Raw genomic sequence first — 25,910 nt, forward strand, 5'->3', positions numbered from 1 at the left:
GAGTATAGTGTCTAGATCCAGGGAAGTCATGCTACCCCTCTATTCTGCCTTGGTCAGACTACACCTGGAATACTGTGTCCAGTTCTGGGTACCACAACTGAAGGGAGATGTTGACAAGCTGGAATGTGTCCAGAGGAGGAGGATTTTCTTGGTGTTTCCTCATCAGCTTCCCTATGCGGTCAGTGTTTGGGCGCTGCGTTTGGTGGTCCCTAACAATCTACAAACCCACCAAGAAAATCCAGTGTGCCTTTCCAGAATAAGGAAAACTCTTGGCAATATGTCCCCAAATGCACTTTAACATTGATTTAGGATTGCCTGCGCACCCTCATCTTTCCTTGAAAACCCTATCCTAGTTATACCCTACCTTGTTCGTGCCCAGCATTATTTTTTAATTTTTTAAAATTTTAAATTATTACATTTGGCCCGGCCATAGGTTTTAAATGCTTGTATGTTATTGTTATTGTTTATTGTTTATTTTTGTTGAGATTTATTTTACTGTTTTGATTTATTATTTTATTATTGCCTTCATTTTATTGATGTACTGTGGGCTTGGCTTCATGTAAGCTGCACCGAGTCCCTTGGGGAGATGGTAGCAGGGTACAAATAAAGATGATGATGATGATGATGATGATGATGATGATGATGATGATTATCCATGATAGGTTCACCTTAGGGTCACTAAAAGTCCGATATCACTTGAAAGCACACAGAAAATAATGACATAGATGCTTACCACTAGATTCAGCTTTTACCAGTTGAGGGCAGTATTGACCTAATAAATAGAGGTGCTTATTTATAGCTGAGTGGGGAAAATGCCATTTCTTTGTGGCCAAGAGTTATGATAGGTGTATGTGTGCAAAAGTAGCATTATACTTTTCCAATAGAGAGTTGTGTTTCTAGAGTGTCTCTGTAAACCCTCTGTATTTTATAAAGCTGTAGGTTTTGCTCCTATTTTGAAAAGTCTGTATTCTGTCATGGTACATCAGTGCTGTAAACTCTCTGCAGTGCTCTGTGCGGAAAGGAAGATAGTGTTTCCTTACAGCCTGAGGAGGTACAAGAGCTCGTTTTCCATCCGTGGCTCCATGAAAGGCTGTCCCTGGACAAAAAAAAAATGTACACCTTGCAAAGGATGATATGCCAGTTTTGTAACCATCCCTTATGGAGGTGGAGCAGAATTAACTGATATATATATAGAGAGACTAAAACTCAAATAATGTATGCTTGATAACAAACACCCTATTGTATTGTCGAAGGCTTTCATGGCCGAAATCACTGGGTTGTTGTAGGTTTTTTTGGGCTATATGGCCATGGTCTAGAGGCATTCTCTCCTGACGTTGCGCCTGCATCTACGGCAAGCATTCTCAGCTCTGAGGATGCTTGCCATAGATGCAGGCAAAACGTCAGGAGAGAATGCCTCTAGAACATGGCCATATAGCCCGAAAAAAACCTACAACAACCCAAACACTCTTATGTTTCCTTGCTGCTGAGTAGTTTGTGTGTGAGAGGGTGGGGGTGGGGGGTTATATTTATTGTGTCAGGAGCAACCAGACATTTGTATTACATTTTTAACCAAACAAACAAACAGACAAAACACAAAGTTTGCAAGCCTGGTAGTTGATTAAATGTCCTTTGACCAGTATCTGGCCACTTGGAGTGCCTCTGGTGTTGCCGCATTGTGCATGTAGCAGGGCTCAAGTTGCATTGCAGCAGGTGGTCAGTGGTTTGCTCTTCTCCACACTCGGGGTGGGGGGTGAACAGAGGGGATAATTGCACCCATACCTTGGAAAGTCAGACTTGGCCATGGTGGTCCACGCTCTTGTTATATCTCGATTAGACTACTGCAATGCACTCTACATGGGGTTGCCTTTGAAGACTGTTCGTAAGCTTTGGGTGGTCCAACAGGCAGCAGCCAGATTGGTCACTGGAGTGGTGTACAGGAAGCATACAACCCCCCTGTCACATCTGCTCCACTAGCTGCCAGTCTTCTACTGAACACAACTCAAAGTGCTGACTTTAGCCTATAAAGTCCCAAACAGTACCAGCCCAGCTTGCCTGTCTGAACATATCTCCCTCTATGATCTACCTCAGAGGCTAAGATCATTGGGGGAGGCCCTGGTCTTGGCCCCACATCCTTCGCAGGTTGGTGGAGATGAGAGAATCAGGGCCTTCTCAGTGGTGGCCCTTGTCTATGAAATTCCCTCCCCAGTGAAATTAGATCAGTCCCCTCACTCCTGAGCTTCAGGGAAAAAGCTAAAAACATGGCTTTGGGACCAAGGCTTTGATCAGTAAAATTGGAGCAGTGCAATTATTACAAAATAACAATATGATGAATGGAATGGTCCTGGAATATGACTTGGATTGTGTGATTTTAATTGATGTTTTTAATTATTTGGGGTTTTAAGGAATTTGTTTATTTACCATTATGTGTAAGTATGGCATTGAATCGTCACCTTTGTAAGGCTGCTCTGAGCCCCCTTCTGGGTGAGAAGAGTGGGGTACAAGTGTGGTTAATTAATTAATTAATTAATATCAAAATAACTGCCTATACCTTTGTTTCTTATAAAGTTATTTATTTTTTTAAAATACTCCTGAAGTTAGATCTAACTACCAAAACATTTTTGTACGCTCAGCTTACATGTACCGTAACAAGGCTAAAACTGTGTGCTGATTTGCTTTTTGAACCTTCTAACGCACATACACTTTGGCCAGAGCTGTCATTATTACCAATACCCAGTTACAAGGATGCTTTGAATCATGTTGTTTCAACTGCATATGTGCTGGTTTTCTTGCTGCTGATTTTGTCAATAGTTCTTGTATTTTAGCTACAATATTGTGGTATGGTTTACCATGGGAGGAGATCTGTGTGAGTGACATCATGAATTTCTGCACCAAGCTTAGTGACACCACTGGTTGCGCCTAGCCAGAATGCTGGCATGAATCAAATATTCAACTGTGTTAATAGAAACTTATGAGAAATCTTATAACTATGGAATGTAGCAAAGGCTGGTGTGCTATATGTGTTGGCCTCTTGGACAGCTTAAGCATGGAAAGTTCTCTTGTATTATGTCGCTGTATCACTCCATCATTATCAGGGTTACAGCAGGATTTCACACTGAGGAGTAGTAGGCTTTTGTGCTTGAGGAATAGCCAGGCTACTGCAATGCATAATATATGGGGCCCTCCTTGGAGATTACTCAATATGTTTTGTTGTTTATTCGTCCAGTCACTTCCAACTCTTCATGACCTCATGGACCAGCCCACGCCAGAGCTCCCTGTAGGCCATCACCACCCCCAGCTCCTTCAAGGTCAAGCCAGTCACATTAAGGATACCATCCATCCATCTTGCCCTTGGTCAGCCCCTCTTTCTTTTCCCTTCCATTTTCCCCAGCATCTTCTCTAAGCTTCTCTAAGCTTTCCTGTCTTCTCATGATGTGGCCAAAGTATTTCATCTTTGCTTCTAATATCCTTCCCTCCAATGAGCAGTCGGGCTTTATTTCCTGAAGTATGGACTGGTTGGATCTTCTCATGGTCCAAGGTACTCTGCAACCCAGCTTTTGAACTTTCTTCTTTCACCTTGATTAGACCACCTGCTGCAATGCAACCTGAGCCCTGCCACATGCACAATGGAGGACCTCCTTGCGGCAACACCAGAAGCACTCCAAGTGGCCAGCTACTGGTCAAAGGACATTTAATCAACTACCAAGCTTGCAAATTCTGTGTTTTGTCTGTTTGTTTGTTTTTGTTAAAAATGTAATGCAAATATCTGGTTGCTGATGACACAATAAATAAATAAATAAATAAATACCTTGATTAGAAGGTTCCTCAGTTCCCCCTCGCTTTCAGCCATCAAAGTGGTATCATCCGCATATCTAAGGTTGTTAATGTTTCTTCCAGCCATTTTAACCCCAGCCTTACTCAATATATTCAGTTCAAACTGCTGCACAAGAGTAAAATTTAAGTTTTGCTTTTCTTCTACTTGTGTTGCTCATTGTTGAATATACAAAGGACTCATCTTATGCTGGTCTGCACACATTGTCAAACCGCAACAGACTTAGTTTGTTCCCAAATCCTTTCTTTTGTCTTTTAGCAGTGCATGGTTTCCTGAGAACTCTCATCCAACACCATATTTCAAATCAATTGATTTTCTTCTGCTCAGCTTTCTTTTCTGTCCAGCTTTCACAACTATAGTAGGGCAGTGGTTAAATGAGGCACTGTTTCATTAGTGCCTTGTGATTCCCACATCAGTGGAAAATCCATTCTCAATTTTAGATTGAATTTTAAAGGAGGAATCCAAGATGCTATACCAGGTATGGGCAAACTTTGGCTCTTCAGGTGTTTTGGATTTCACTTCCCACAATTTCTAACAGCCGGTGGGAGTTGAAGTCCAAAACACCTGGAGGGGCAAAGTTTGCCCATGCCTGTGCTATATAATATGCCTATGCCTGTGCTATATAATCCAGGTGTTTTGGAGTTGAAGTGCAAAACACCTAGAGGGCCAAAGTTTGCCCATGCCTGTGCTATATAATTGTGGGAGTTGAAGTCCAAAACACCTAGAGGGCCAAAGTTTGCCCATGCCTGTGCTATATAATTGTGAGAGTTGAAGTCCAAAACACCTGGAGGGCCAAAGTTTGCCCATGCCTGTGCTATATAATTGTGGGAGTTAAAGTCCAAAACACCTGGAGGGCCAAAGTTTGCCCATGCCCGTGCTTTATAATTGTGGGAGTTGAAGTCCAAAACACCTGGAGGGCCAAAATTTGCCCATGCCCATGCTTTATAATTGTGGGAGTTGAAGTTCAAAACACCTGGAGGGCCAAAGTTTGCCCATGCCCATGCTTTATAATTGTGGGAGTTGAAGTCCAAAACACCTGGAGGGCCAAAGTTTGCCCATGCCCGTGCTTTATAATTGTGGGAGTTGAAGTTCAAAACACCTGGAGGGCCAAAGTTTGCCCATGCCCGTGCTTTATAATTGTGGGAGTTGAAGTCCAAAACACCTGGAGGGCCAAAATTTGCCCATGCCCATGCTTTATAATTGTGGGAGTTGAAGTTCAAAACACCTGGAGGGCCAAAGTTTGCCCATGCCCGTGCTTTATAATTGTGGGAGTTGAAGTCCAAAACACCTGGAGGGCCAAAATTTGCCCATGCCCATGCTTTATAATTGTGGGAGTTGAAGTTCAAAACACCTGGAGGGCCAAAGTTTGCCCATGCCCATGCTTTATAATTGTGGGAGTTGAAGTCCAAAACACCTGGAGGGCCAAAGTTTGCCCATGCCCGTGCTTTATAATTGTGGGAGTTGAAGTCCAAAACACCTGGAGGGCCAAAATTTGCCCATGCCCATGCTTTATAATTGTGGGAGTTGAAGTTCAAAACACCTGGAGGGCCAAAGTTTGCCCATGCCCATGCTTTATAATTGTGGGAGTTGAAGTCCAAAACACCTGGAGGGCCAAAGTTTGCCCATGCCTGTGCTACTTCCCAGAAGAGCCTAAGCACCTTGGATAGCTCATTTCATATTTAGACTTAAAACACAGTGGATTTGTTACCCTTATTAATATTCGAACCACTAGCTGTCTCTGGATGAATGTGACTTAAAAAAAATACCGCTTAATTCTGCCATTGTTTTATTTTGAAGGATAAGTTAAACCAGGACTCGAGTCCTAGAGAGTGCGTCTACTTTCACATCAATTCCCTGCTCAAAAATAATCCCTCTTTCCCTTCCTATGTGTTATGAAAGCTGAATCTGAGCTGCAAAGTGGTGTGGATGCTGTCTCTAGTTGAAATTCATGCCGGATTGTGGTCCTGCAATTGATTTTCCTTCAAAATAAAAGTAGTGGGATTAAATACCCCCTTGGGAGAAAAATGATTAATGCAGCAAGTTTCCAACTTCTTGGAACACTTTTTTATTTTTTGGTTACTGAAACATTGCCTGGTGAATAACTTCTAATGCTTCTCTTTATGTTGACTTTGTGTTTGTTTACAGTTCTATTTGCTCATAAGTTTTTTTTCCTGATTTGCTGTTCTGAACTGCATTTTTGTGTTTTTGATTTTTCTTCCAATTTAAAAAGATGGAATATATGTTCTATTGCTAAGGAGATGATTGTGCTTTGGTCTAAATCCACTCCAATGTACACAACCAATCCCCCATTTTCTAGCTTTTATGTACATGCTTGGAAATTCTAACTTTGAAGGAAGTTAGAGGAAAGATCAAAAAGTAACACTAAGGCAGTGCCATACTGATGAAAAAGTCAGCTTTGACATCAGCAATTTTGAATTTAAGTAGGTGTTAAACATTCTGAGCATGTTTAAAACATTGTACCCCATTCTGCTGGTAGAGAATGCAAAGAACAAGAGTATCCGAACACATTTGGCTGGTAAAGGATAACACATACAGGTTTGAATCCTTTTAGTGGCATGTGCCAGCATAGCATTGTCTTATATCTTTTGGGGTTTTGCCACAGTAGCTGCTTTCAATGGCCATTCTATGGAGAATGCACATAATCAGAAGTGCCTGGCTCTGTTATTGTAGCTAAACACAGAGTGATGACATCTTCTGCTGAGAAAGCCAGAACATCCTGGCAGAACGTGTGTTTGGGATTTCCATCCCCCCCCCCCCGAAAAAAAACCTGGATTTTGGAATACCTGTAGTTGTGTTTACATAGGTAAAGGTAAAAGTTTCCCCTTGATATTACGTCTAGTTGAGTCCAACTGTTATCTCAATTTCTAAGCCAAAGAGCCGGTATTCTCCGTAGATGCCTCCTAGGTCATGTGGCCAGCATAACTGCATGGAGCACCATTACCTTACTGCCGAAGCAGTTCCTATTGAACTATTCACATTTGCATGTTTTTTAACTGCTAGATTCAGATTGGCAAAAGCTGGGGCTAACAGCAGGAGCTCACCCTGTCCCACTAATTTGAACTGCTAAGTTTCTGATCAGCAAGTTCTGCAATTTAGTGGTTTAACCCACTGCTCCACCATGGCTTCTTTTGAAAATGAGATATCATACATGGGACCCAAATCTAAACATTAAATCCATATATGTTTCATAGGCACCTGAAGGCGATCTATTACACAATATTTGTACTCATCTTGTGCAAGAAACAAAGTTGTGTACACTGAGCCATCGGAAAGTAGAGGCATCACTACTTCAGCCACTCAGGCAGACAATTTTGGATTTTGGACTAATTTGGAGTTACATATATGGGATGCTTAACCTGTAGTTTCACTCTACTTACTGGTGAGGTGATAAGAATGTCATTGTGCTGGTACAGCTGTACCAGGAGCTCCAATTCTGTTTGCTTTGCATTAAATGTTTGTTTGCAAGCCCAGGCTTGGGATTTTGCAGCAAGGTGGCTTCCTGATATAGTTTGCTATCATAGGGCAAGCCACCTGTCAATTATCATTAGGTTCCCTGGTCCTGCCCCTTTTTGAGTTTTGGAGGGAACAGGAGCCTTTTTGAGTCAGTCCACACAGAGAAGCCTTTCGCACAGGACATAAAACGAAGAGCTTCGTCTTCTACGGCTTGGCTGGGGAGATATACAGCCTACAGCTTGGCCGGGGAGAAAAGGCCCCACAGCTTGGCTGAGGATTTTACAGCCTTACAGTTTCTTTTGCTGAGGGACTTCAGCCAGCCATCACTGAAACCTGAACTCCTTCTTTTCCCCTGGAAGTCTACAAAGCTCTGCTTGGTAAGGGTTGCCCACGGAAGCCAGACGCAGTTGGTACCGGGTGCAGGGGCTCCACGCCAACAGAGGCAAGTACAGACTGCCCAGATTAGAAGTTAAGGATTTCCCCATTAGTTAGTATACAGTTATGAAGATAGTGCCTGTTCCCAGTGAACAAGATTGCAAGAGACAATAGACTGTTAAGAAAACTTTAAAGTACCTGTTTTGTTTTCATCAATAAAGAACTTTGTTGGGCTTACTTTAAGCCTCTACAGAACTTTGTTTTGGAGAGGCCCAAGGGCCTTTAATCTGAGGCAGCCCCGGCGTCCAGTGAGCACACAGAATTTATGTCCTGTCTACAGTCATATGCACAGGCCCAGCGTGCGACAGCACAGTCATAGTCTTTTGTTGCTCAGTTCCTGAGACTGTATGTTTTTATAAGTACACTATATACGATTGGCTCAATTTATTATTCCAAGTCAAAGTCCATGTGGCACTGCATCATTAAATAAACACTAGATTCAATGTACTATCAGACTTATATAAAGAATTATTTTTCCCCATCAAAACCATGGATATTTCTATGATAGCCAGGTAGCATTTGGAATGAACCAGTTTTTGTCAGCCCAGAATGGGAAGTTCTGATTAATCCAGTGACTCCAGGAATCAATTATCCTAAGGCTATGGCATTATCCTATGCAGTTTCATAGGCAAATAAAAATTAGCTCTGCCTTACTGCTTATGGTAGGGATGGTAGACTAGGAGTCTCCAGGGAAGCAGAAAACAAGCTTGCTCTCTCCTCCCTGTGGCTTCCTCTCACATATTTATACATGGCTATCATATCTCCTCTCAGCCTTCTCTTCTTCAGGCTAAACATGCCCAACTCCTTAAGCCACTCCTCATAGGGCTTGTTCTCCAGACCCTTGATCATTTTAGTCGCCCTCCTCTGGACACATTCCAGTGCAATAATAATAATAAAAGGATATACATAGTGGCAGCAGAGGACGAGAAGACAACTGCAAGGAGAGCTACAGCCAATGGGACAAATAACAATGGGACAAATAACAATTGGGAAATAAGCTGAGCAGACTGTCTAGTAGATATAGGGAAGGAGAAGCAAATGTGGCAGAAGTGTGCTACAGCTTATGGTTTATTCCATTTTTAGACTCTCTTTTCTGGAGAAGACTCAAGGTGTGTTACAAAAGTTTACATACATGAATGTTAAAAACAAAACTGATACAAACAATGTAACTGTCATATAAAACCACACACATATCCCCATGACAAATAATTGGGGTCAATGGTATAATGCCAGCACTGAAAAGCTGGTCCATCACATCCTGCCAAAATACAAACATGTGATCTTGAAGAGACGGTGACAGGTGTGCCCCACTGGGGAGAACATTCAGGCAAAGTGGAGATGCAACTAACTTTATTCTTGTTATGTGTCTTCAAATAGTTTTTGCCTTATGGTGACTCTTATCACGGGGCTTTCTTGGAAAGGTTTTTTTTCAGAGGGGGTTGCCAGTGCTCACTTGTGAAGCTGAGAAAGTGTAATTTGTCCTTGGCTTTGCAGCGACTGAAATCCTAAACACTCAGACCTGTATACCATGTTGATTCTTTTTCTTTGTGGTCATCTTCCAAGCCTGTCTAGGAAAAAGCACTTGGAGAAAGGCATCAGGTACTGGCCTGTTATGTATCAGCCCAACAGATGTAATTCATGGGTGTCTTAAGCAAATATGAAGGACCTTGCTGGATCAGACCAAAGATATATCTACTAGATTAGCTTTCTGTTCCCAGCAATGGTCAGCTGCTGAGAAGTGTGAAGGCAAAGAGTTCTCTCTCTGATGTTGTCCAGCAACTGGAACTGGGCAGCAAAACACAAAATATCCACCGTGGCCACCAGTTTTTGCTACACCAAAACTCCATAACTTTGTCTCACCTTTTATTAGAATCTAAGACCAGTGTTTACCAATGGTGTACTGGTAAATTTCTACATATTAGTCCAGTCACAACAGTCCTCCATAATTACACTCCCAAGAGGGGTTTGAAAAACATTGGCAGCAACATTTGTATATATCAACATACCACTTTGAGCTATTTTCATGTCTGTTTTGTAAAGCTTCGGGATCATACCTGCCTTATCAAGATCAACCTCCCATCCGCCCCACTCAATACTTTGCAATGAGAGTAGAAGGGCCACAATATGTTGACAGGAATCCTCTTGGTGTCCTCCATATGTGTCAGTTCCTCTTGTGGAAGAGCTTGGATTTTTTTCTTAAGTCCATTTGGTTCATTTTGTTTGCAGAAACAGAACTGTGCATATGGTGTCGGCATGCATGTGAATGTGTGTTTGGGTTTTCCACATTGCTATTCAACACATGGATTGTGAAACATATCCAGTGCATAACTCCATATACAGAGATTTATGCTACACAGATGTGATGTATTGATTAAAACATTTATAACCTGCCCCCTCTCTAAAGATTTCAAAGTGGCATAGGATAGCAGTCGTTGTCACTGGAAAATCTATTTTACTTGCAAATATGCTCAGAGGGAACAACAGAACTTGGAGGCATGGTAGATGATAGCTGGGATCCTGTGAGTCGCTTATACACGCTACTCGGAGTTACAAGTGTACGAAACTCCAAGTTGGACACTAATATTTTGGATGGGGCACAAGGGACATTCTCTAGCCCTTTGTGAACCACCTAAAAACCCCCCTGCTATAGCTGTCCACCCTTGGAAGTCATTTGCTGCTGCTACTTACATCACTGGGGGAAAGGAGCAGCTAGTCTGGGTTGTAAAGCAAAGGGAAACATAAGACATCTAGGAGAATAACCTCACTTCCTTTCCCTGTACAGCCAAGACCAGCTGCCTCTTCCATGGAGCACCAATAAATGACGATAGCAGCAGGCTGTTAGGGCTTGACAGGAAAAGCCTAGAACAGTTACAGCTAGTTACAGCTTTTTGCAGGCAAGAGTGGAGATGCTTGTGTGTTATACAAACATAGTTCATGCAGTGTTGCAGGAAATTCTGGATGTGTCCTGGTTGCTGCTCCTGCCTTTGCTTTCTCCCACTTCTGTTGCTCGCCTGTTCCTGCAGTGCTTCCATATCAGTGGAATGGTGAATATACTCTGAATATTAGTCTGGATTCTAAATAAACTATCTAAAGTACTGGTTCAGGAGCCTGGAGGGCACCTTTACAGTTCAGACTAAAGCCTGGAGTGAATTCAGCACTGCACTAACATGGGACTCACCAGCCATCACCGAAAGCTTAGTTGACAACATTAAACTTTGGGCTAGTTCACTTTACACATGTCTCTAGCAAACTTTGCTCTGGTGCAACCAATGGGAACAACACCATGCTTTCCATTGCTTCCAATATTCATGCTGTCAGTCCTGCTGCTTAAGTAGCCAAAACAGCTCAACTTGTGCAGAAGAGGTAGGTTTTGGGGAACACCAGGTTTTCCAGAAGTATATAAAAAAGGAAGGAAATTCAAGGGTGTATTCAATGAGAACTGTTCCTTGAAGGTCCCAGTTGAATGAGACCTGCCAAGTGCCCATCGAATGTCTACTGACTTTTGGTCCGGAAAACCACATTTGGAGATGGAGCGGCCGGACTCGTGAACATCATCACTCCTCAGGATTCCACTTATCAGCAGCAAACACACAATGTGAACCTCATATTGACTGTGAGGTTAAATGATGGCAGTTAGCTCTCTGGATTTTCCATTCAACCCCCTCCCCCCACATCTTCATTCTTAGTGGCTCATTGCAATGCAGACAAAAACATACTATGGTTTTGTAATAACATCAACATGAATATAATCAGGAAGGGTTGTGGCTCAGGGCCAGCGCATGGGTCCAGTCCCTTGCATCTTGAATGCTCTCAGTTCATAAGAATGGTTGTAACACCCACTGACATTGCTGAGACAGTGGCACCATTAATGTGACTCAGTCTAAGGCAGCTTGTGCATACCATGGGACCAATGCATCATCACTGCTACAGTCGTTTGCCAGAGTGAGGCTTTGAAACATCTCCCATAGGCAGCAATGCTGCACCAATTTGGTTTTCTTGGGTAGAGGGAAGGACATTCTCCTTAGGTTTGATCACAGTAAATTGGGATCGTGAATCAATGATGAATCTGACATCCAGAATAAGGATGTACAAATGTCTTTTGAAATCCAGAAACAATCCCAACAGAGTTTCCATCCATGGAGATCAGTTGAAGGCAGAAAGGGAGCGGGTGGGTCACTAGAAAACTGGGAGAACTGGGATCTAAATAATTTCACTTAGGATAGCTAAGGAAAAATACTAGAGGATCTGTGAGTTCAACTAGCAACTTGTGCATTACAAGTGAGATTGTTTGGAATTTGGGATTGGGGAACATGGAGTAAAGTAAGACCATTTATAATCACCAAGTCTTCAAATGCCCGAAGCGTTAAGGAATTACTTCTGCAATGTGAAAATAAAGAATCCAGTGGAAATGTTCAAAATGCTCTCATTTGATTCTCAATGGGGAGCCTCAATGGAGAGAAGGGTGAAGAGGAGGGTAGTAATATTCCCATTCCATTCATTGATAACAAAACCTGTGAGTCCGCTAATGAGCCAGCATGTTAATGAGGAGCTGGCCAGCAAAATGATATATTTCCTTGAATGGCCACTTGTCAAAGTACAGTCTTCCTGTGTGTGTGTCCTTTAGAGCGGAATGTGTTCGCCATTACTTTGCAGCTGCTTCTCTTTCTGCGCAGCTGGAATATCTGGTATTTGAATTCTGGATGGCTGACTTCAGGCCAAGTCTAGCCTCTAGATCGTTTTTACTTACGCAGGCCTGCAAAAAAGAAAGGCAAAGACATCAGATATAATGACAAAGAATCTATCTATTTATCTACCTATCTCTATCACACACACACTATGACTCAACAGGATTTTATATACTACAAACTATGTCTAGTGAAAAACTGCAAAAAACAAAACAAAATGTAAAACACAGTTAACTTGAACTAATATTACAATTACACTTAAAACAATACATTACAAAACTGTATTAAGACACAATACAAAAATAATAATAAAGATGAAGAAAGACAAATGGCTAATGGTTATAGTCACTATGTATCCTACTTCCTCTAAAAGTATAAAATAAACTTTTATATATTGTTTCATCCCATTATTCTTCAAATCCAAACTCTGATATTTCCCAGGATTCCCTAAATGGCCCAATTTATAGGTTAAACCACTGAACTGCTGAGCTTGTTGACCGAAAGGTCGCAGGTTTGAATCAACACAAATATCACTACCTAAGGCAGCCCATTTCATTGCCAAATAGCATATCTTCCTAATATTTAATCAAATTCTCATTTCTTGAAACTTGAATCCATTGCTCTAGAGCAGTGGTTCTCAACCTGGGGTCCCCAGATGTTTTTGGCCTTCAACTCCCAGAAATCCTAATAGCTGGTAAACTGGCTGGGATTTCTGGGAGTTGTAGGCGAAAAACATCTGGGGACCCCAGGTTGAGAACCACTGCTCTAGAGGTCCTACCCTCTGCAGCAGCAGGAAACAACTTTGTTCCATCTTCCACAAGATATTAAAAATCAGGTACTGTATTGCCTCCCCATATGCCGTAAATTATACAGTTTACAAAGCTCAAGTATCTTTCTCAGCACAGTTAAGAAATTCTCAATGAAAAAAGGCATTAAGTAAAAGCAGAGCTTGGAAAAGTAACTCCCAAACCCATGGCCATAGTAGCAAGCGGATTATGGGAGTTGTAGTCCAAAATTTACTTTTTCCTAGCTTTGCATTTAAAAAAGAAATCCAAACAGATTGCTGTCTTTGAGTATAGTAAAGATAAAGTTTTTCCCCTGACATTAAGTCCAGTCATGTCTGACTCTGGGGGTTGGTGCTCATCTCCATTTCTAAGCTGAAGAGCCAGCGTTGTCCATAGACTCCTCCAAGATCATGTGGCTGGCATGGCTGCATGGAGCACCGTTACCTTCCCACTGGAGTGGTACCTATTAATCTACTCACATATGCATGTTTTCAAACTGCTAGGTTTGCAGAAGCTGCGGCAGACAGTGGAAGCTCACGCCGCTCTTTATTCAAATCTGCACACTCGTTTTTGCATATTTCATTTTTTTTCTGCAGTTATCACTTGGGCAGATGTTGGAATAAAAGTGTTATTTAGAGCACCGAAATTCTGCCTCCCAAGTGTGTCCAAGTATCCACCAAGCACTATCTCCTGGCATTATTTTCATAGCCCTAAGGACTAGAAATGTGATGATTGTCAACAGAAAATACAAGTCTAGGTTGCCAAAGTGATGAATCCTACATAGTTGCTCTGGATATTACAGAACGCTCAAATACTGCCTTTTCCCATCTTCTGCGTTTCAAGGCCCTAATGGTGATGATGCCAAAAAAGTGTCTGTTATCATGATCGGGACTTTGAAGTCATAGGTTGCAAACAAAACCTTGCGTGCAATTACAGCTGGCCTTTAGTTCTGCTGGAGTTAGGGGCGAAACTGCTTCTTTCTTATGGGAGAAATCTTTCTTTCTTAACCTGCAAAGCAGAGCTCAGTTCCATCCAACTGCTTCTCAGGCTGCAAATTTTATTTCCATAAGCAGAATTGCCTTTTATTCTGATCACCAACACATAATAACAAAAGAAGCCTGAAGGCAAGATTGAGAACCTATGTGAAATACATCCCGTTGGAAGGCCCTAATCTGGAATCCTTTGACTCTAGTAGCAAATGCATTCAAATGACAAAAAAGCAAATTCTGAGTAAATGTCGGGAGGAACTTGATAAGAGCTGCTCAGTGGAATGGACTCCTTTGAGTGGTGGTGGATGGTCTTCTGCTGAAAGCAGATCTGGCCAGGGTGGTCCATGCCTTAGTCACCTCCAGATTGGACTACTGTAATGCACTCTACGTGGGACTGCCCTTGAAAACGGCCCGGAAATTTCAATTGGTTCAACGGGCAGCTGCCAGATTGTTAACTGGTGCTCCTTACAGGGAGCGGTCAACCCTCCTGCTTAAGGAGCTCCATTGGCTGCCATTCATTTTCCGGTCCCAATTCACGGTGCTGGTTCTTACCTACAACAGTTTGGGACCCGCCTACCTTCGTGACCACATTTCTGTATACGAACCCACACGATCTCTTCGATCATCTGGAGAGGCCTGCTCGTGCTTCCACCTCCATCGCAGGCATGATTGGTGGGGACGAGGGAGAGGGCCTTCTCAGTGGTGGCCCCTCAACTCTGGAACTCACTCCCCAAGGACATCAGGCATGCCCCAACTCTGGCAGTCTTTAGGAGGAGCCTGAAAACGTGGTTGTTCCAGTGTGCCTTCCCAGAATAAGGAAACTCCCAGCAATATGTCCCTAAATGCACTTTATCAATGATCTAGGATTGTCTGCACGCCCTTTCCCCTCCGAAATTCTATCCTAGTTATATATTACACCTGGTCATGCTCAGCATTATTTTTTTAAATTTTAATTATTACATTTGGCCCAGCAATATGTTTTTAAGCATTGTTGTGCTATTGTTAATGTTTACTGCTTGTTTTTTGTTTATGAGTTTCATTTTATTGTTTTGTATTGCTGTTGTTGTTGTTGTTTTTGCTGATATATTGTGGGCTCGGCCTCATGTAAGCCGCACCGAGTCCCTTGGGGAGATGGTAGCGGGGTACAAATAAAGTTTTATTATTAAAGCATTTCAATACAGGTTGATGTCTTGGGATGCGTTTTCAACTGCAAATTCTTGCACTAGGTGGGGGAAGACTAGATGATCTCTGGGATCCTTTCAAAAACTCTGGTACCTGGGATGTGAGTTCTGTAAATAAGGTGTATTTCTTACATTGGTGTTCCATCTTTAGTACTTAGGAACTCAGTCCTATGCACACTTTCCAATTCATGTCACTACTCACTGCAGACCTGAACAGGAGTTCCATTGTCAATTTTTTTTGCTGCATTTCTTCTTTTCTCTCTCTCATGTGCATATCTCCTCATTTCAGTTTTAAGCTTCCTTCCTCCGGTTAGTAAATCAAAGACATTGGGTAGGATTCTCCGGAGGTGTTGCTTATATCCTCCTGAAGAAATCTATGGCTCAGAAAATCAATACTTAATCTCCTGCCCATCCATCTGAATGAGGTGGCAATTCGGCAGCAATTCACTTCTGGGCCTAAACAGCAGCTCTCACTTTCTCTTGCTTACAAAGCAAGACTCCATGCTGCTTCGGCAAAATGTTAGCCCCATCCAGAAACTGAGATTTGGGAGAAATAAATGCTAGGAGCATTGCAGATCATACGTAGGAGGAAGGAGAAGTGTATTGTGGTCTTTGAAATCTCTCTAAATGTAAAAGAGGCATTGTTTCAGCATGGAGCAGCTCTCTTTGGAAGCTTTTAAACAGAGGCTGGATGGCCATCTGTCAGGGGTGATTTGAATGCAATATTCCTGCTTCTTGGCAGGGGGTTGGACTGGATGGCCCATGAAGTCTCGTCCAACTCTTTGGTTCTATGATTCTTGAACCTCACATGGTTTTGGGACACAATAATGTTTCTAGGTGCACTGTATATAGTTGATGGTTTATTAATCACTCCTGGTCAACAAAAACAAGCCCTGCAAATAGTAAACTTTCCCATCTGGGAGGAGGCCAAACTAGGACATTTCTTGATGTTCAGTTTCATTGAATAGAGTGGCAAATCAACCTTACTCTTGGTTCATGCTTTAAGAGAGCTCTCCAATGTGCTGAATTTTAATTTTCAAATAGAGTCAACATTGTGGATACTTCTTTTAAAAATCAGAGTAAAACCTGGAGTAGGTTATTCATTGTAAAAGCAAAACCTGTGACCAGTTCATTTCCAGGAACAATCCAAATCTTTAGCTCAGGTTTAGGTTATCTAAAGAAGCATATTCTCTCTTATATATTTGCCCAATGTTTTGAGATCCTCTACAAAGGTACATCAGGTGGGAAGAAAGGAAAAGCCTTCATGGTGGCTGCACCCGGAAGAAGCAGAAAAGAACTGGGGAATTTTAAAGACAACCAAAACAGTGGGATGACAGGAGATTATTCAGAACCGTCTTTGCCAAATTTGAACAACACAGGAGTATCTGGCATCTTAAGGTGTTTTCTTTCTTTCTGTGTTTGGTGTGACTTGAGAAACTGCAAGTCATTTCTGGTGTGAGAGAATTGGCTGTCTGCAAGGACATTGCCCAGGGGACACCTGGATGTTTTGATGTTTTACCATCCTTGTGGGAGGCTTCTCTCATGTCCCCGCATGGGGGGCTGGAGCTTACAGAGGGAGCTCATCCACACTCTCCCTGGATTCAAACTTCCAACCTGTTGGTCTTTAGTCCTGCCTGCACAAGGATTTAGCCCAGGGGTCTTCAAACTAAGGCCCGGGGGCTGGATACGGCCCTCCAAGGTTATTTACTTGGCCCTTGCTCAGGGTCAACCAAAGTCTGAAATGACTTGAAAGAACACAGCAGCAACAACAACAACAACATTCCTATCTTATCAGCCCACACTTCCCATTGAAATACTAATAAGTTTGTATTTGTTAAAATTGTTCTTCATTTTAATTATTGTAGTGTTTTTTTTTGCACTACAAATAAGATATGTGCATAGGAATTCATTCATGTTTTCTTCAAATTATAATCCGGCCCTCCAACAGTTTAAGGTATTGTGATCTGGCCCTCTGTTTAAAAAGTTTGAGGACCCCTGGTTTAGCCCATTGCACCACAAGGTGAAAGCAGTTAGATTCAGCACAGCTTCCACTAGCTTAATATCAGCATAGCATGCCTGTGCCCTTCTTGGTGAGTTAAGACTACATTATTAATTATTGTGAATGGCTGGGCTTGCCTTTGATATATTATATAATCAATTCCCCCACTCTCTGGCCAGCACTCTCTTCCTCTGTATTTGCAAATGGTGCATTTCACCCCTGCATTTAAAATCAGTTCCAACTTTCTTTTAATCGTTCTTCCCTCTTATTTGCTTTCCAGACCATGGCAAGTTTCTGGCAAGATTTCCAATGAAAGTTAGACTCTGCTCCTTCAGCATGTAGTGGCACTTAAACCAAGACAATAGTGGCCTTTCGTTCCAGGAGCTAATTAAATGGCAGCTCTTCAGTAGCAGCCAAAAATAAAAGACCCTTTGCCAAATGAGAGAAGAAAAACTGTTTTCAGAGGGGGATTAGCAAGCATTGGGCAGTGTCAGGTAGAGGTGGCAACTCTCTACTCTGCATACATTATTTACAGTGGTGCTCATGAAAGTCAAAAACTCTTCCTAATTCAGCAACCTCATTCATTCCATTTTGCACTAATCATGGGATCTCCAGAAAAGAGCAGGGAGGAATGAGTTTAAGACTGAGAGGGTGAGGGGTTAATCTAATCTGGCCCAGAATACACCTGCTCACCTCTGGGTGGTCACTGGGCAGATGAAACACACTGGACCCCTGAAATCTGTATCCTCTTTTCTTCTCTATATGAGCAGATTGTGAAAGCATTGCCAACTGGGTTGAAACCAGAAGTGAATCTAACTTTTGGAGTGAGTCTGTCTTGGTACTAATTGTTGCCTTCTCAGGTTTTCCTCAAGCAATGATGGCAAATTATTAAGTTCATCCCACAAGGAGTCCCCGGTGGCGCAGTGGGTTAAACCCTTGTGCCGGCAGGACTGAAGACTGACAGGTCGCAGGTTCAAATCCGGGGAGAGGCGGATGAGCTCCCTCTACCAGCTCCAGCTCCTCATGCGGGGACATGAGAGAAGCCTCCCACAAGGATGATAAAAACATATTATTATTATTATTATTATTATTATTATTATTAACTTTATTTGTACCCCGCTAGCATCTCCCGGAGGACTCGATGCGGCTTACACAGGCCGAAGCCTCAACACAATACAGTAGAAAGTATAACATCACAACAACAAGGCAAATCAAACAATAAACAAAATAATATAACACCACAATACTAAGCAAATCAAGCAATAAGCGGAATAACAACAAAGACAGTACATCAGGATATTATTAAAAACTGGTTCGGCCGGCGCGCTGGGGTACAAGGGTTAAAAGTGCTGAATGGCAGGAGGCACGTAGGGTTAAAAGTGCGATGTGCAGTGACAATTTGTTATGCTAAGGTGCTACTAGGACTTGGGGTGGGGATTCCTAGTCTGGGAAGGCACAACGGAACAGCCAAGTTTTTAGGTTCCTTCTGAAGACGGCTAGAGTGGGGGCTTGTCTGAGCTCTTTTGGGAGGGCGTTCCAAAGTCGGGGGGCCGCCACAGAGAAGGCCCTGTCACGTGTCCCCACCAAGCGCGCTTGCGACGTGGGTGGGATCACGAGCAGGGCCTCCCCAGATGACCGGAGCGAGCGTGTGGGTTCGTAGATGGTGATGCGGTCACGCAGGTAGGGTGGTCCCAAACCGTTCAGGGCTTTGTAGGTGAGCACCTGCACCTTGAATTGGGCTCGGAAAATAAATGGCAGCCAGTGGAGCTCCTTGAACAAGAGGGTTGACCTCTCTTGATAATGAGCTCCAGTTAGCATCCTGGCTGCTGCCCGCTGGACCAATTGTAGTTTCCGAGCCGTCTTCAAGGGCAGCCCCACGTAGAGCGCATTGCAGTAATCCATTCTAGAGGTGACCAAGGCGTGGACCACCCCGGCCAGATCCGCCTTCACGAGGTACGGTCGCAGCTGGCGCACAAGTCTCAGTTGTGCAAAGGCCCTCCCGGATACCGCCGACACCTGGGCCTCAAGTGTAAGCGAAGAATCCAAGAGGACACCCAAACTGCGGACCTGTGGCTTCAGGGGGAGTGTAACCCCGTCCAACACAGGTTGCCACCCTATACCCCGATCTGGCTTACGATCGACCAGGAGGACCTCTGTCTTGTCGGGATTGATCTTCAGCTTGTTCTTCCTCATCCAGATCGACACAGCGGCCAGGCACTCGTCTAGCACCTGAGAAGCCTCCTTGGAATTAGGTGGAAAAGAGTAGTAGAGTTGTGTGTCATCCGCGTAGAGATGGCACCCAACTCCAAAACTCCGGATGACCTCTCCCAGCGGTTTCATGTAGATGTTAAAAAGCATGGGCGACAGAATAGAGCCTTGCGGGACCCCACAGGTCAAAGGCCAGGGGTCAGAGCAGGCGTCTCCCAGCTTCACCATCTGAGTTCGTCCCTCCAGGAAGGACTGGAGCCACGACAGAACCGTGCCCCCAAGGCCCATCCCGGAGAGACGACCCAGAAGGATACCATGATCGATGGTATCGAAAGCCGCTGAGATGTCCAAGAGAACCAGCAGGGTCACACTCCCCCTGTCCAGCTCTCTGCGGAGGTCATCCACCAAGGCGACCAAGGCTGTCTCGGTGCCATGACCAGGCCTGAAACCAGACTGTGACTGATCTAGGTAGTTGGTATCGTCCAGGAAACCCTGAAGCTGAGAGGCGACCACCCTCTCCAGCACCTTACCCAAAAAGGGGAGGTTGGAGATCGGCCTGTAGTTATTCAGCACCGTGGAGTCAAGGGAAGCTTTTTTGATAAGTGGACGGACCACAGCCTGCTTCAAATTGGATGGAAAAATTCCTTGCTCCAGCGATGCGTTGACAATCAGTACAAACCAATCAAGCAACCCCCCTCTGGCTGATTTAATGAGCCAAGATGGGCATGGGTCTAGAGATGAGGTGGTCGCTCTCACAGCCCCAATAATCTCCTCCACGGTTTCAGGAAGAACAAGCCTAAAAGAATCCCACAAAAGGAAAATACCCAGTTTCAAGTGTTTCTATTTGCAGGTAAAGAAATGGAGTTGATTTCTGTCCATCTTTGAAATCTCCCCTGTTTCTATACTGCAGAAACTGGTCCAAATGGAGGAAAACCTCCATATGATGAGGTCCAAGGATGGATCAGAAACAGTCATGGTTAACTTTCCCATCACCTGCAGCCTGTGAACCTGTTGTACAGAATTGAGTTTGGGCATGCAGTCTGCAAAGCAATTCTATGAAACGGGGTGATCTGGAATAGCCTGCTGAGCTGCTTCATGAAAGTGAACTCTGATTGTATCCTGTGTAACTGTTGCACTGAAGTGAGCTCTGCATTGTATCCTGTTAACATGTTTCATGGAACTGAAGTCTGGTTTGCAACCTATTGACCTGTTGCATAGAACTCAGCTCTGGCTTGTATCCTACTGAGACCCTTCTCTGTAATCTAAAAATTGACTTGTTACATGGAACTGAGCTCTGGTTTGCAGCTTGTTGAACTGTTGCATCAAAGTGACTACTGGTTTGGATCCTATTGACCTGTTGCATTGAACTCAGCTCTGATTTGCAGCCTGTTGAACTGTTGCATTGAAGTGACTACTGGTTTGCATCCTATTGACCTCTTGAATGGAACTGAGCTCTCATTTGCAGCCTATTGAACTGTTGTATAGAAGTGACTACTGGTTTGCATCCTATTGACATGTTGCATTGAACTCAGCTCTGATTTGCAGTTTGTTGAACTGTTGCAGTGAAGTAACTACTGGTTTGCACCCTATTGACCTGTTGAATGGAACTGAGCTCTCATTTGCAGCCTATTGAACTGTTGTATAGAAGTGACTACTTGTTTGCATCCTATTGACATGTTGCATTGAACTCAGCTCTGATTTGCAGCCTGTTGAACTGTTGCATTGAAGTGACTACTGGTTTGCATCCTATTGACCTCTTGAATGGAACTGAGCTCTCATTTGCAGCCTATTGAACTGTTGTATAGAAGTGACTACTGGTTTGCATCCTATTGACATGTTGCATTGAACTCAGCTCTGATTTGCAGTTTGTTGAACTGTTGCAGTGAAGTGACTACTGGTTTGCATCCTATTGACCTGTTGAATGGAACTGAGCTCTCATTTGCAGCCTATTGAACTGTTGTATAGAAGTGACTACTTGTTTGCATCCTATTGACATGTTGCATTGAACTCAGCTCTGATTTGCAGCCTGTTGAACTGTTGCATTGAAGTGACTACTGGTTTGCATCCTATTGACCTGTTGAATGGAACTGAGCTCTCGTTTGCAGCCCATTGAACTGTTGTATAGAAGTGACTACTGGTTTGCATCCTATTGACATGTTGCATTGAACTCAGCTCTGATTTGCAGCCTGTTGAACTGTTGCATTGAAGTGACTACTGGTTTGCATCCTATTGACCTCTTGAATGGAACTGAGCTCTCATTTGCAGCCTATTGAACTGTTGTATAGAAGTGACTACTGGTTTGCATCCTATTGACATGTTGCATTGAACTCAGCTCTGATTTGCAGTTTGTTGAACTGTTGCATTGAAGTGACTACTGGTTTGCATCCTATTGACCTGTTGAATGGAACTGAGCTCTCATTTGCAGCCTATTGAACTGTTGTATAGAAGTGACTACTGGTTTGCATCCTATTGACATGTTGCGTTGAACTCAGCTCTGATTTGCAGTTTGTTGAACTGTTGCAGTGAAGTGACTACTAGTTTGCATCCTATTGACCTGTTGAATGGAACTGAGCTCTCATTTGCAGCCTATTGAACTGTTGTATAGAAGTGACTACTTGTTTGCATCCTATTGACATGTTGCATTGAACTCATCTCTGATTTGCAGTCTGTTGAACTGTTGCATTGAAGTGACTACTGGTTTGCATCCTATTGACCTGTTGAATGGAACTGAGCTCTCGTTTGCAGCCTATTGAACTGTTGTATAGAAGTGACTACTGGTTTGCATCCTATTGACCTGTTGCATGGAACTGAGCTCTGGCTTGCATCCTGTCAACTTGTTGCATTGAATTGAGTCTGGTTTGCATCCTATTGAACTACAGCAAATAACTGACTATGGCCATATAGCCCAAAAAAACTTACAAAAACCCAACTGAGGTGTTGCTTGAAGCCTGGTGGTCTTTTCATGGAAATGAGCTTCAGTTCACAGCCAATGAAGCTGTGACATGTCACTTAATTCAAGCTGTTGCTTTATAGTAGTGCTACGAGATCACCTAGTATTGCCATAAAAATAGCTGGAGGTTATTTGGCCTAAGGGATCATAGGAACTGAAGGTAAAAAAATGTACCTTTTCCAAACCTTTGAACAACACATAGCTATGTGACATATTCTTTGTGCTCTTTCTACAAGCTTATCTGCGATAAAAGCCACTGTCAAGATAAGGCTCTTCTTTGTAACACAAAATATTCTCGGTGGCAAAGGAAATTAATTCTAAATATGGAAAAAATATTTATGCTGATTGTAAGGAGCTAGCATTTCTGATTACACACTATGAAGATTTGTCCTAGAAAATTATGGTGCACACATCATCAACACAAGAGCTGTGCATCTCGTTTCCCTCTTCAATGCACCAGCTGGATCTCCTTGTGTGGAGTCCTTCCAGGAATGTTAAAACTCTGCCAACCAGTGTTTCAGGGTGTGAGAATATGATACTCTCCGTTCCTTTGTATTTGCCAAACAGCTGGTTTCAGCTGAAATGCCCTGAGGTTCACACTTTGCACACTCATGTCATTGGGGCTGCATTTTTGGTTAAAAATTGGCAGAAACTGTAACCTGAAAGTAACCAGAAGTATCTGCTGATTTTCATTTCCCATATTTTTGACTAATCTTCAGTCAGTTATTTTAGTTTTGAAGGTTTCCAATTAGGTAGGAAATAAATATTGTTACATTGTTGGGTTTGAAGGGCATTTTTGGAACAGCTTGGTTGATTTGGGAGCAATTGTTCAACATACTTTTTTAAACCTGTCAACATCAAGGATCATATTGAGCCCACTGATTGCCCTTTCTCCCCATTTACCATAGGAAAAATGCAAACCACCCATTTTATTTGGAAATACTTTGCATCTAGTAGAAGTCAAAGGCAATATGATGGTCTTTCCATGTCAACAGATTTCTACAAATCTGCAGATTTGGAGTGCCAACTATATATGTGTTCAATACAACAGACGAGTACATCAATTCAGACCTGATAAAGAGAGAAATAGGTTGCTGTGAGTTTTCCAGGCTGTGTGGCCATGTTCCAGAAGCATTCTCCCCTGAAGTTTCACCCACATCTATGGCAGGCATCCTCAGTTGGAAACTAGGCAAGTGGGGTTTATATATCTGTGGAATATCCAGGTTGGGAGAAAGAACTCTTGTCTGCTTGAGGCAGGTGTGAATGTTGCAACTAGCTATCTTGATTGAATGTCTTTGCATCTTCGAAGCCTGGCTGCTTCCTGCCTGGGGGAATCCTTTGTTGGGAGTTATTAGTTGGCTCACAGACATATAAACCTCACTTGCCTAGTTTCCAACAGACCTCACAGCCTCTGAGGATGCCTGCCATAGATGTGGGCAAAACATCAGGAGAGAATGCTTCTGAAACATGGCAATACAGTCTGGAAAACTCACAACAACCCAGTGGTTCCGGCCATGAAAGCCTTCAACAACACATTGAGAGACTATATATTGGTATCAATATATAATCTCAGACTTATTTTATGTTTTTATTACCACCTCAACTATTTTCTATTAATAATACTTGACTGGCTATTTTTTCTGAAGGTTTTCCAAAGTCTATTTGGTTAATGCACAACTTGACTTGTGTGTGTCCTATTTTGTTGTTATGGAGATGTGAGAGTTTAGAAAGTAGGGACGTTTGTCCTTTCTATTCCCTTCTTTCTCATCAGCATGCTGTGAAAGAAAAACGGTTCAGTTAATTCAATTGCCATTTCCTTCACATTCGAAGTGAATCAAAGGACTCCTCTGCAGGAACTCATGGATTTTAGACTCAGATAAGGGAGTTTGATAAAATCAGTGAATTTCTTGAAGTTGTCTGATTTGTTGAAATTTTCCAGTCTCAAAAACACTAGTGGAGGCAATTGGATTTGAATGGCACTCAGGCATACTTACAGGTAGGTCTGCTTGAACAAAAGGTTGGAGGGCTTTTCATTGACATGGTAGAGAGGGAATGGGTCAAATCCACCAATGAAATCAACTGAAAGAAAGAAAATCCAAAACTCATGCAATAACAATGAAGTAATCAAAAGGAAAAGGAAAACAAGGTGAGGGTGGCAAACATTAAAACAAAGCATAAGACAATGCAAAAAAGATGAAAAAGACCAATAATAATAATAATAATAATAATTCCTGTCCTCCAACTTCATGCAAAATGTAACCACATGTAAGTCTTGCTGATTTCAACTGGAAGCTCAGCTCGCCCACTTCCCATAAAATAAATTGGATGTGTAATGATGCTTGACACTGGCTCGTTTGCTTTTTGAATGAGTCACCAACATCAAGTTTTTGAAAAGTCGAACCACAAACATCAAGTGTTTGCAATGTTGAAAGGAAACTCTGGTAACCTGGGAGGGATGAGCAGTCAAGGGGAACAACACATTGAAAATTGTGCTTCGTCTTGCACCACTGCAATGAATGGGGCAGATATGGGATCCAAAGTGAAGCAGGGCTCCAAGGACTGGGACTCCAAGCATAGTTAATTGCATAATGGGACAGAGACCAATTTCTGTCCCACTCAATTTCTGTCCGCAAAATTTGAAAGTTACCATGTTATAACTGGTGTTCATGACCACAGAGAAAGGGACGTGGCACAGGGACAACATGGCGTTGCAAAGGGTGCAAATTTAGCCCAAGTGTCTGAGATATCCTTTGCTACTGACTGATATTTCATTAACTGAAGCTCACAAAGCTTTCCTTCAACTCTGAATCCTCAAAAGGAGACACTTCCATCTGTTACCACATATGAATCATTATCTGCCCTGTATCCTTTGATCCACATGTCAAAATAAATTATTAGACCACACTGTGTCCACATTTTAAGGTACAACAATATAATTTTCATTTCCTGGAATGGAATACGCATTTCTATGGATTGTGCATGGCACAATGCAACTTTCTGCTAGGTTCAACTTCCACACAGTAACCATGAACTTGGGAACTGAGGGTACATTTAATATGTAGGATGAATGTAGTTTGATACCACTTTAACTACCATGGCCAGGCAGTTAGGCCAGGCTTTAGCTCAGCTGGCTAATCACCAGCAGCAATAGAGCTTTCTTAACCAAAGGTTGGCAGTTTGAGCCGGGTTGGGGTGAGCACGGGTTGGCTGAAAAATGCAATTTTGGAGCCAAAAACACATACAGCCATTCCTCCACATTTGTGGTTTTGACTTTTGCATATTTGATTATTCATGCATTTGGTTAAAATGTTCTCTCTGGGAACCTCTAAATCCTGCAGTGTGACTCTAAGGAAGGCACGGGCAAACTTTGTCCCT

General features: G+C 42.8%; 1 protein-coding gene across 2 annotated transcripts in view; it reads right to left on the reverse strand.

The window, feature by feature from the left end:
* Positions 1 to 8,788: 8,788 nt before the first annotated feature.
* The window catches only part of NKAIN4 (sodium/potassium transporting ATPase interacting 4), a 169,667-nt gene continuing 152,545 nt past the window's right edge, over positions 8,789 to 25,910 (reverse strand). Inside the window, exons 6-7 of one of the 2 annotated variants that reach the window (XM_060771961.2) lie at positions 24,530 to 24,614; positions 8,789 to 12,491 (exon numbers count right to left, since the gene is read on the reverse strand). In XM_060771961.2, the coding sequence (XP_060627944.1) occupies positions 12,482 to 12,491; positions 24,530 to 24,614 (95 nt within the window). In that variant the 3' untranslated portion in view covers positions 8,789 to 12,481. The remainder of the gene's footprint in view (positions 12,492 to 24,529; positions 24,615 to 25,910) is intronic. The other variant, XM_060771962.2, reaches the window with a different exon arrangement.

Source organism: Anolis sagrei, chromosome 4 (assembly GCF_037176765.1).
Source record: "Anolis sagrei isolate rAnoSag1 chromosome 4, rAnoSag1.mat, whole genome shotgun sequence".
Classification (NCBI taxonomy): Eukaryota; Metazoa; Chordata; class Lepidosauria; order Squamata; family Dactyloidae; genus Anolis; species Anolis sagrei.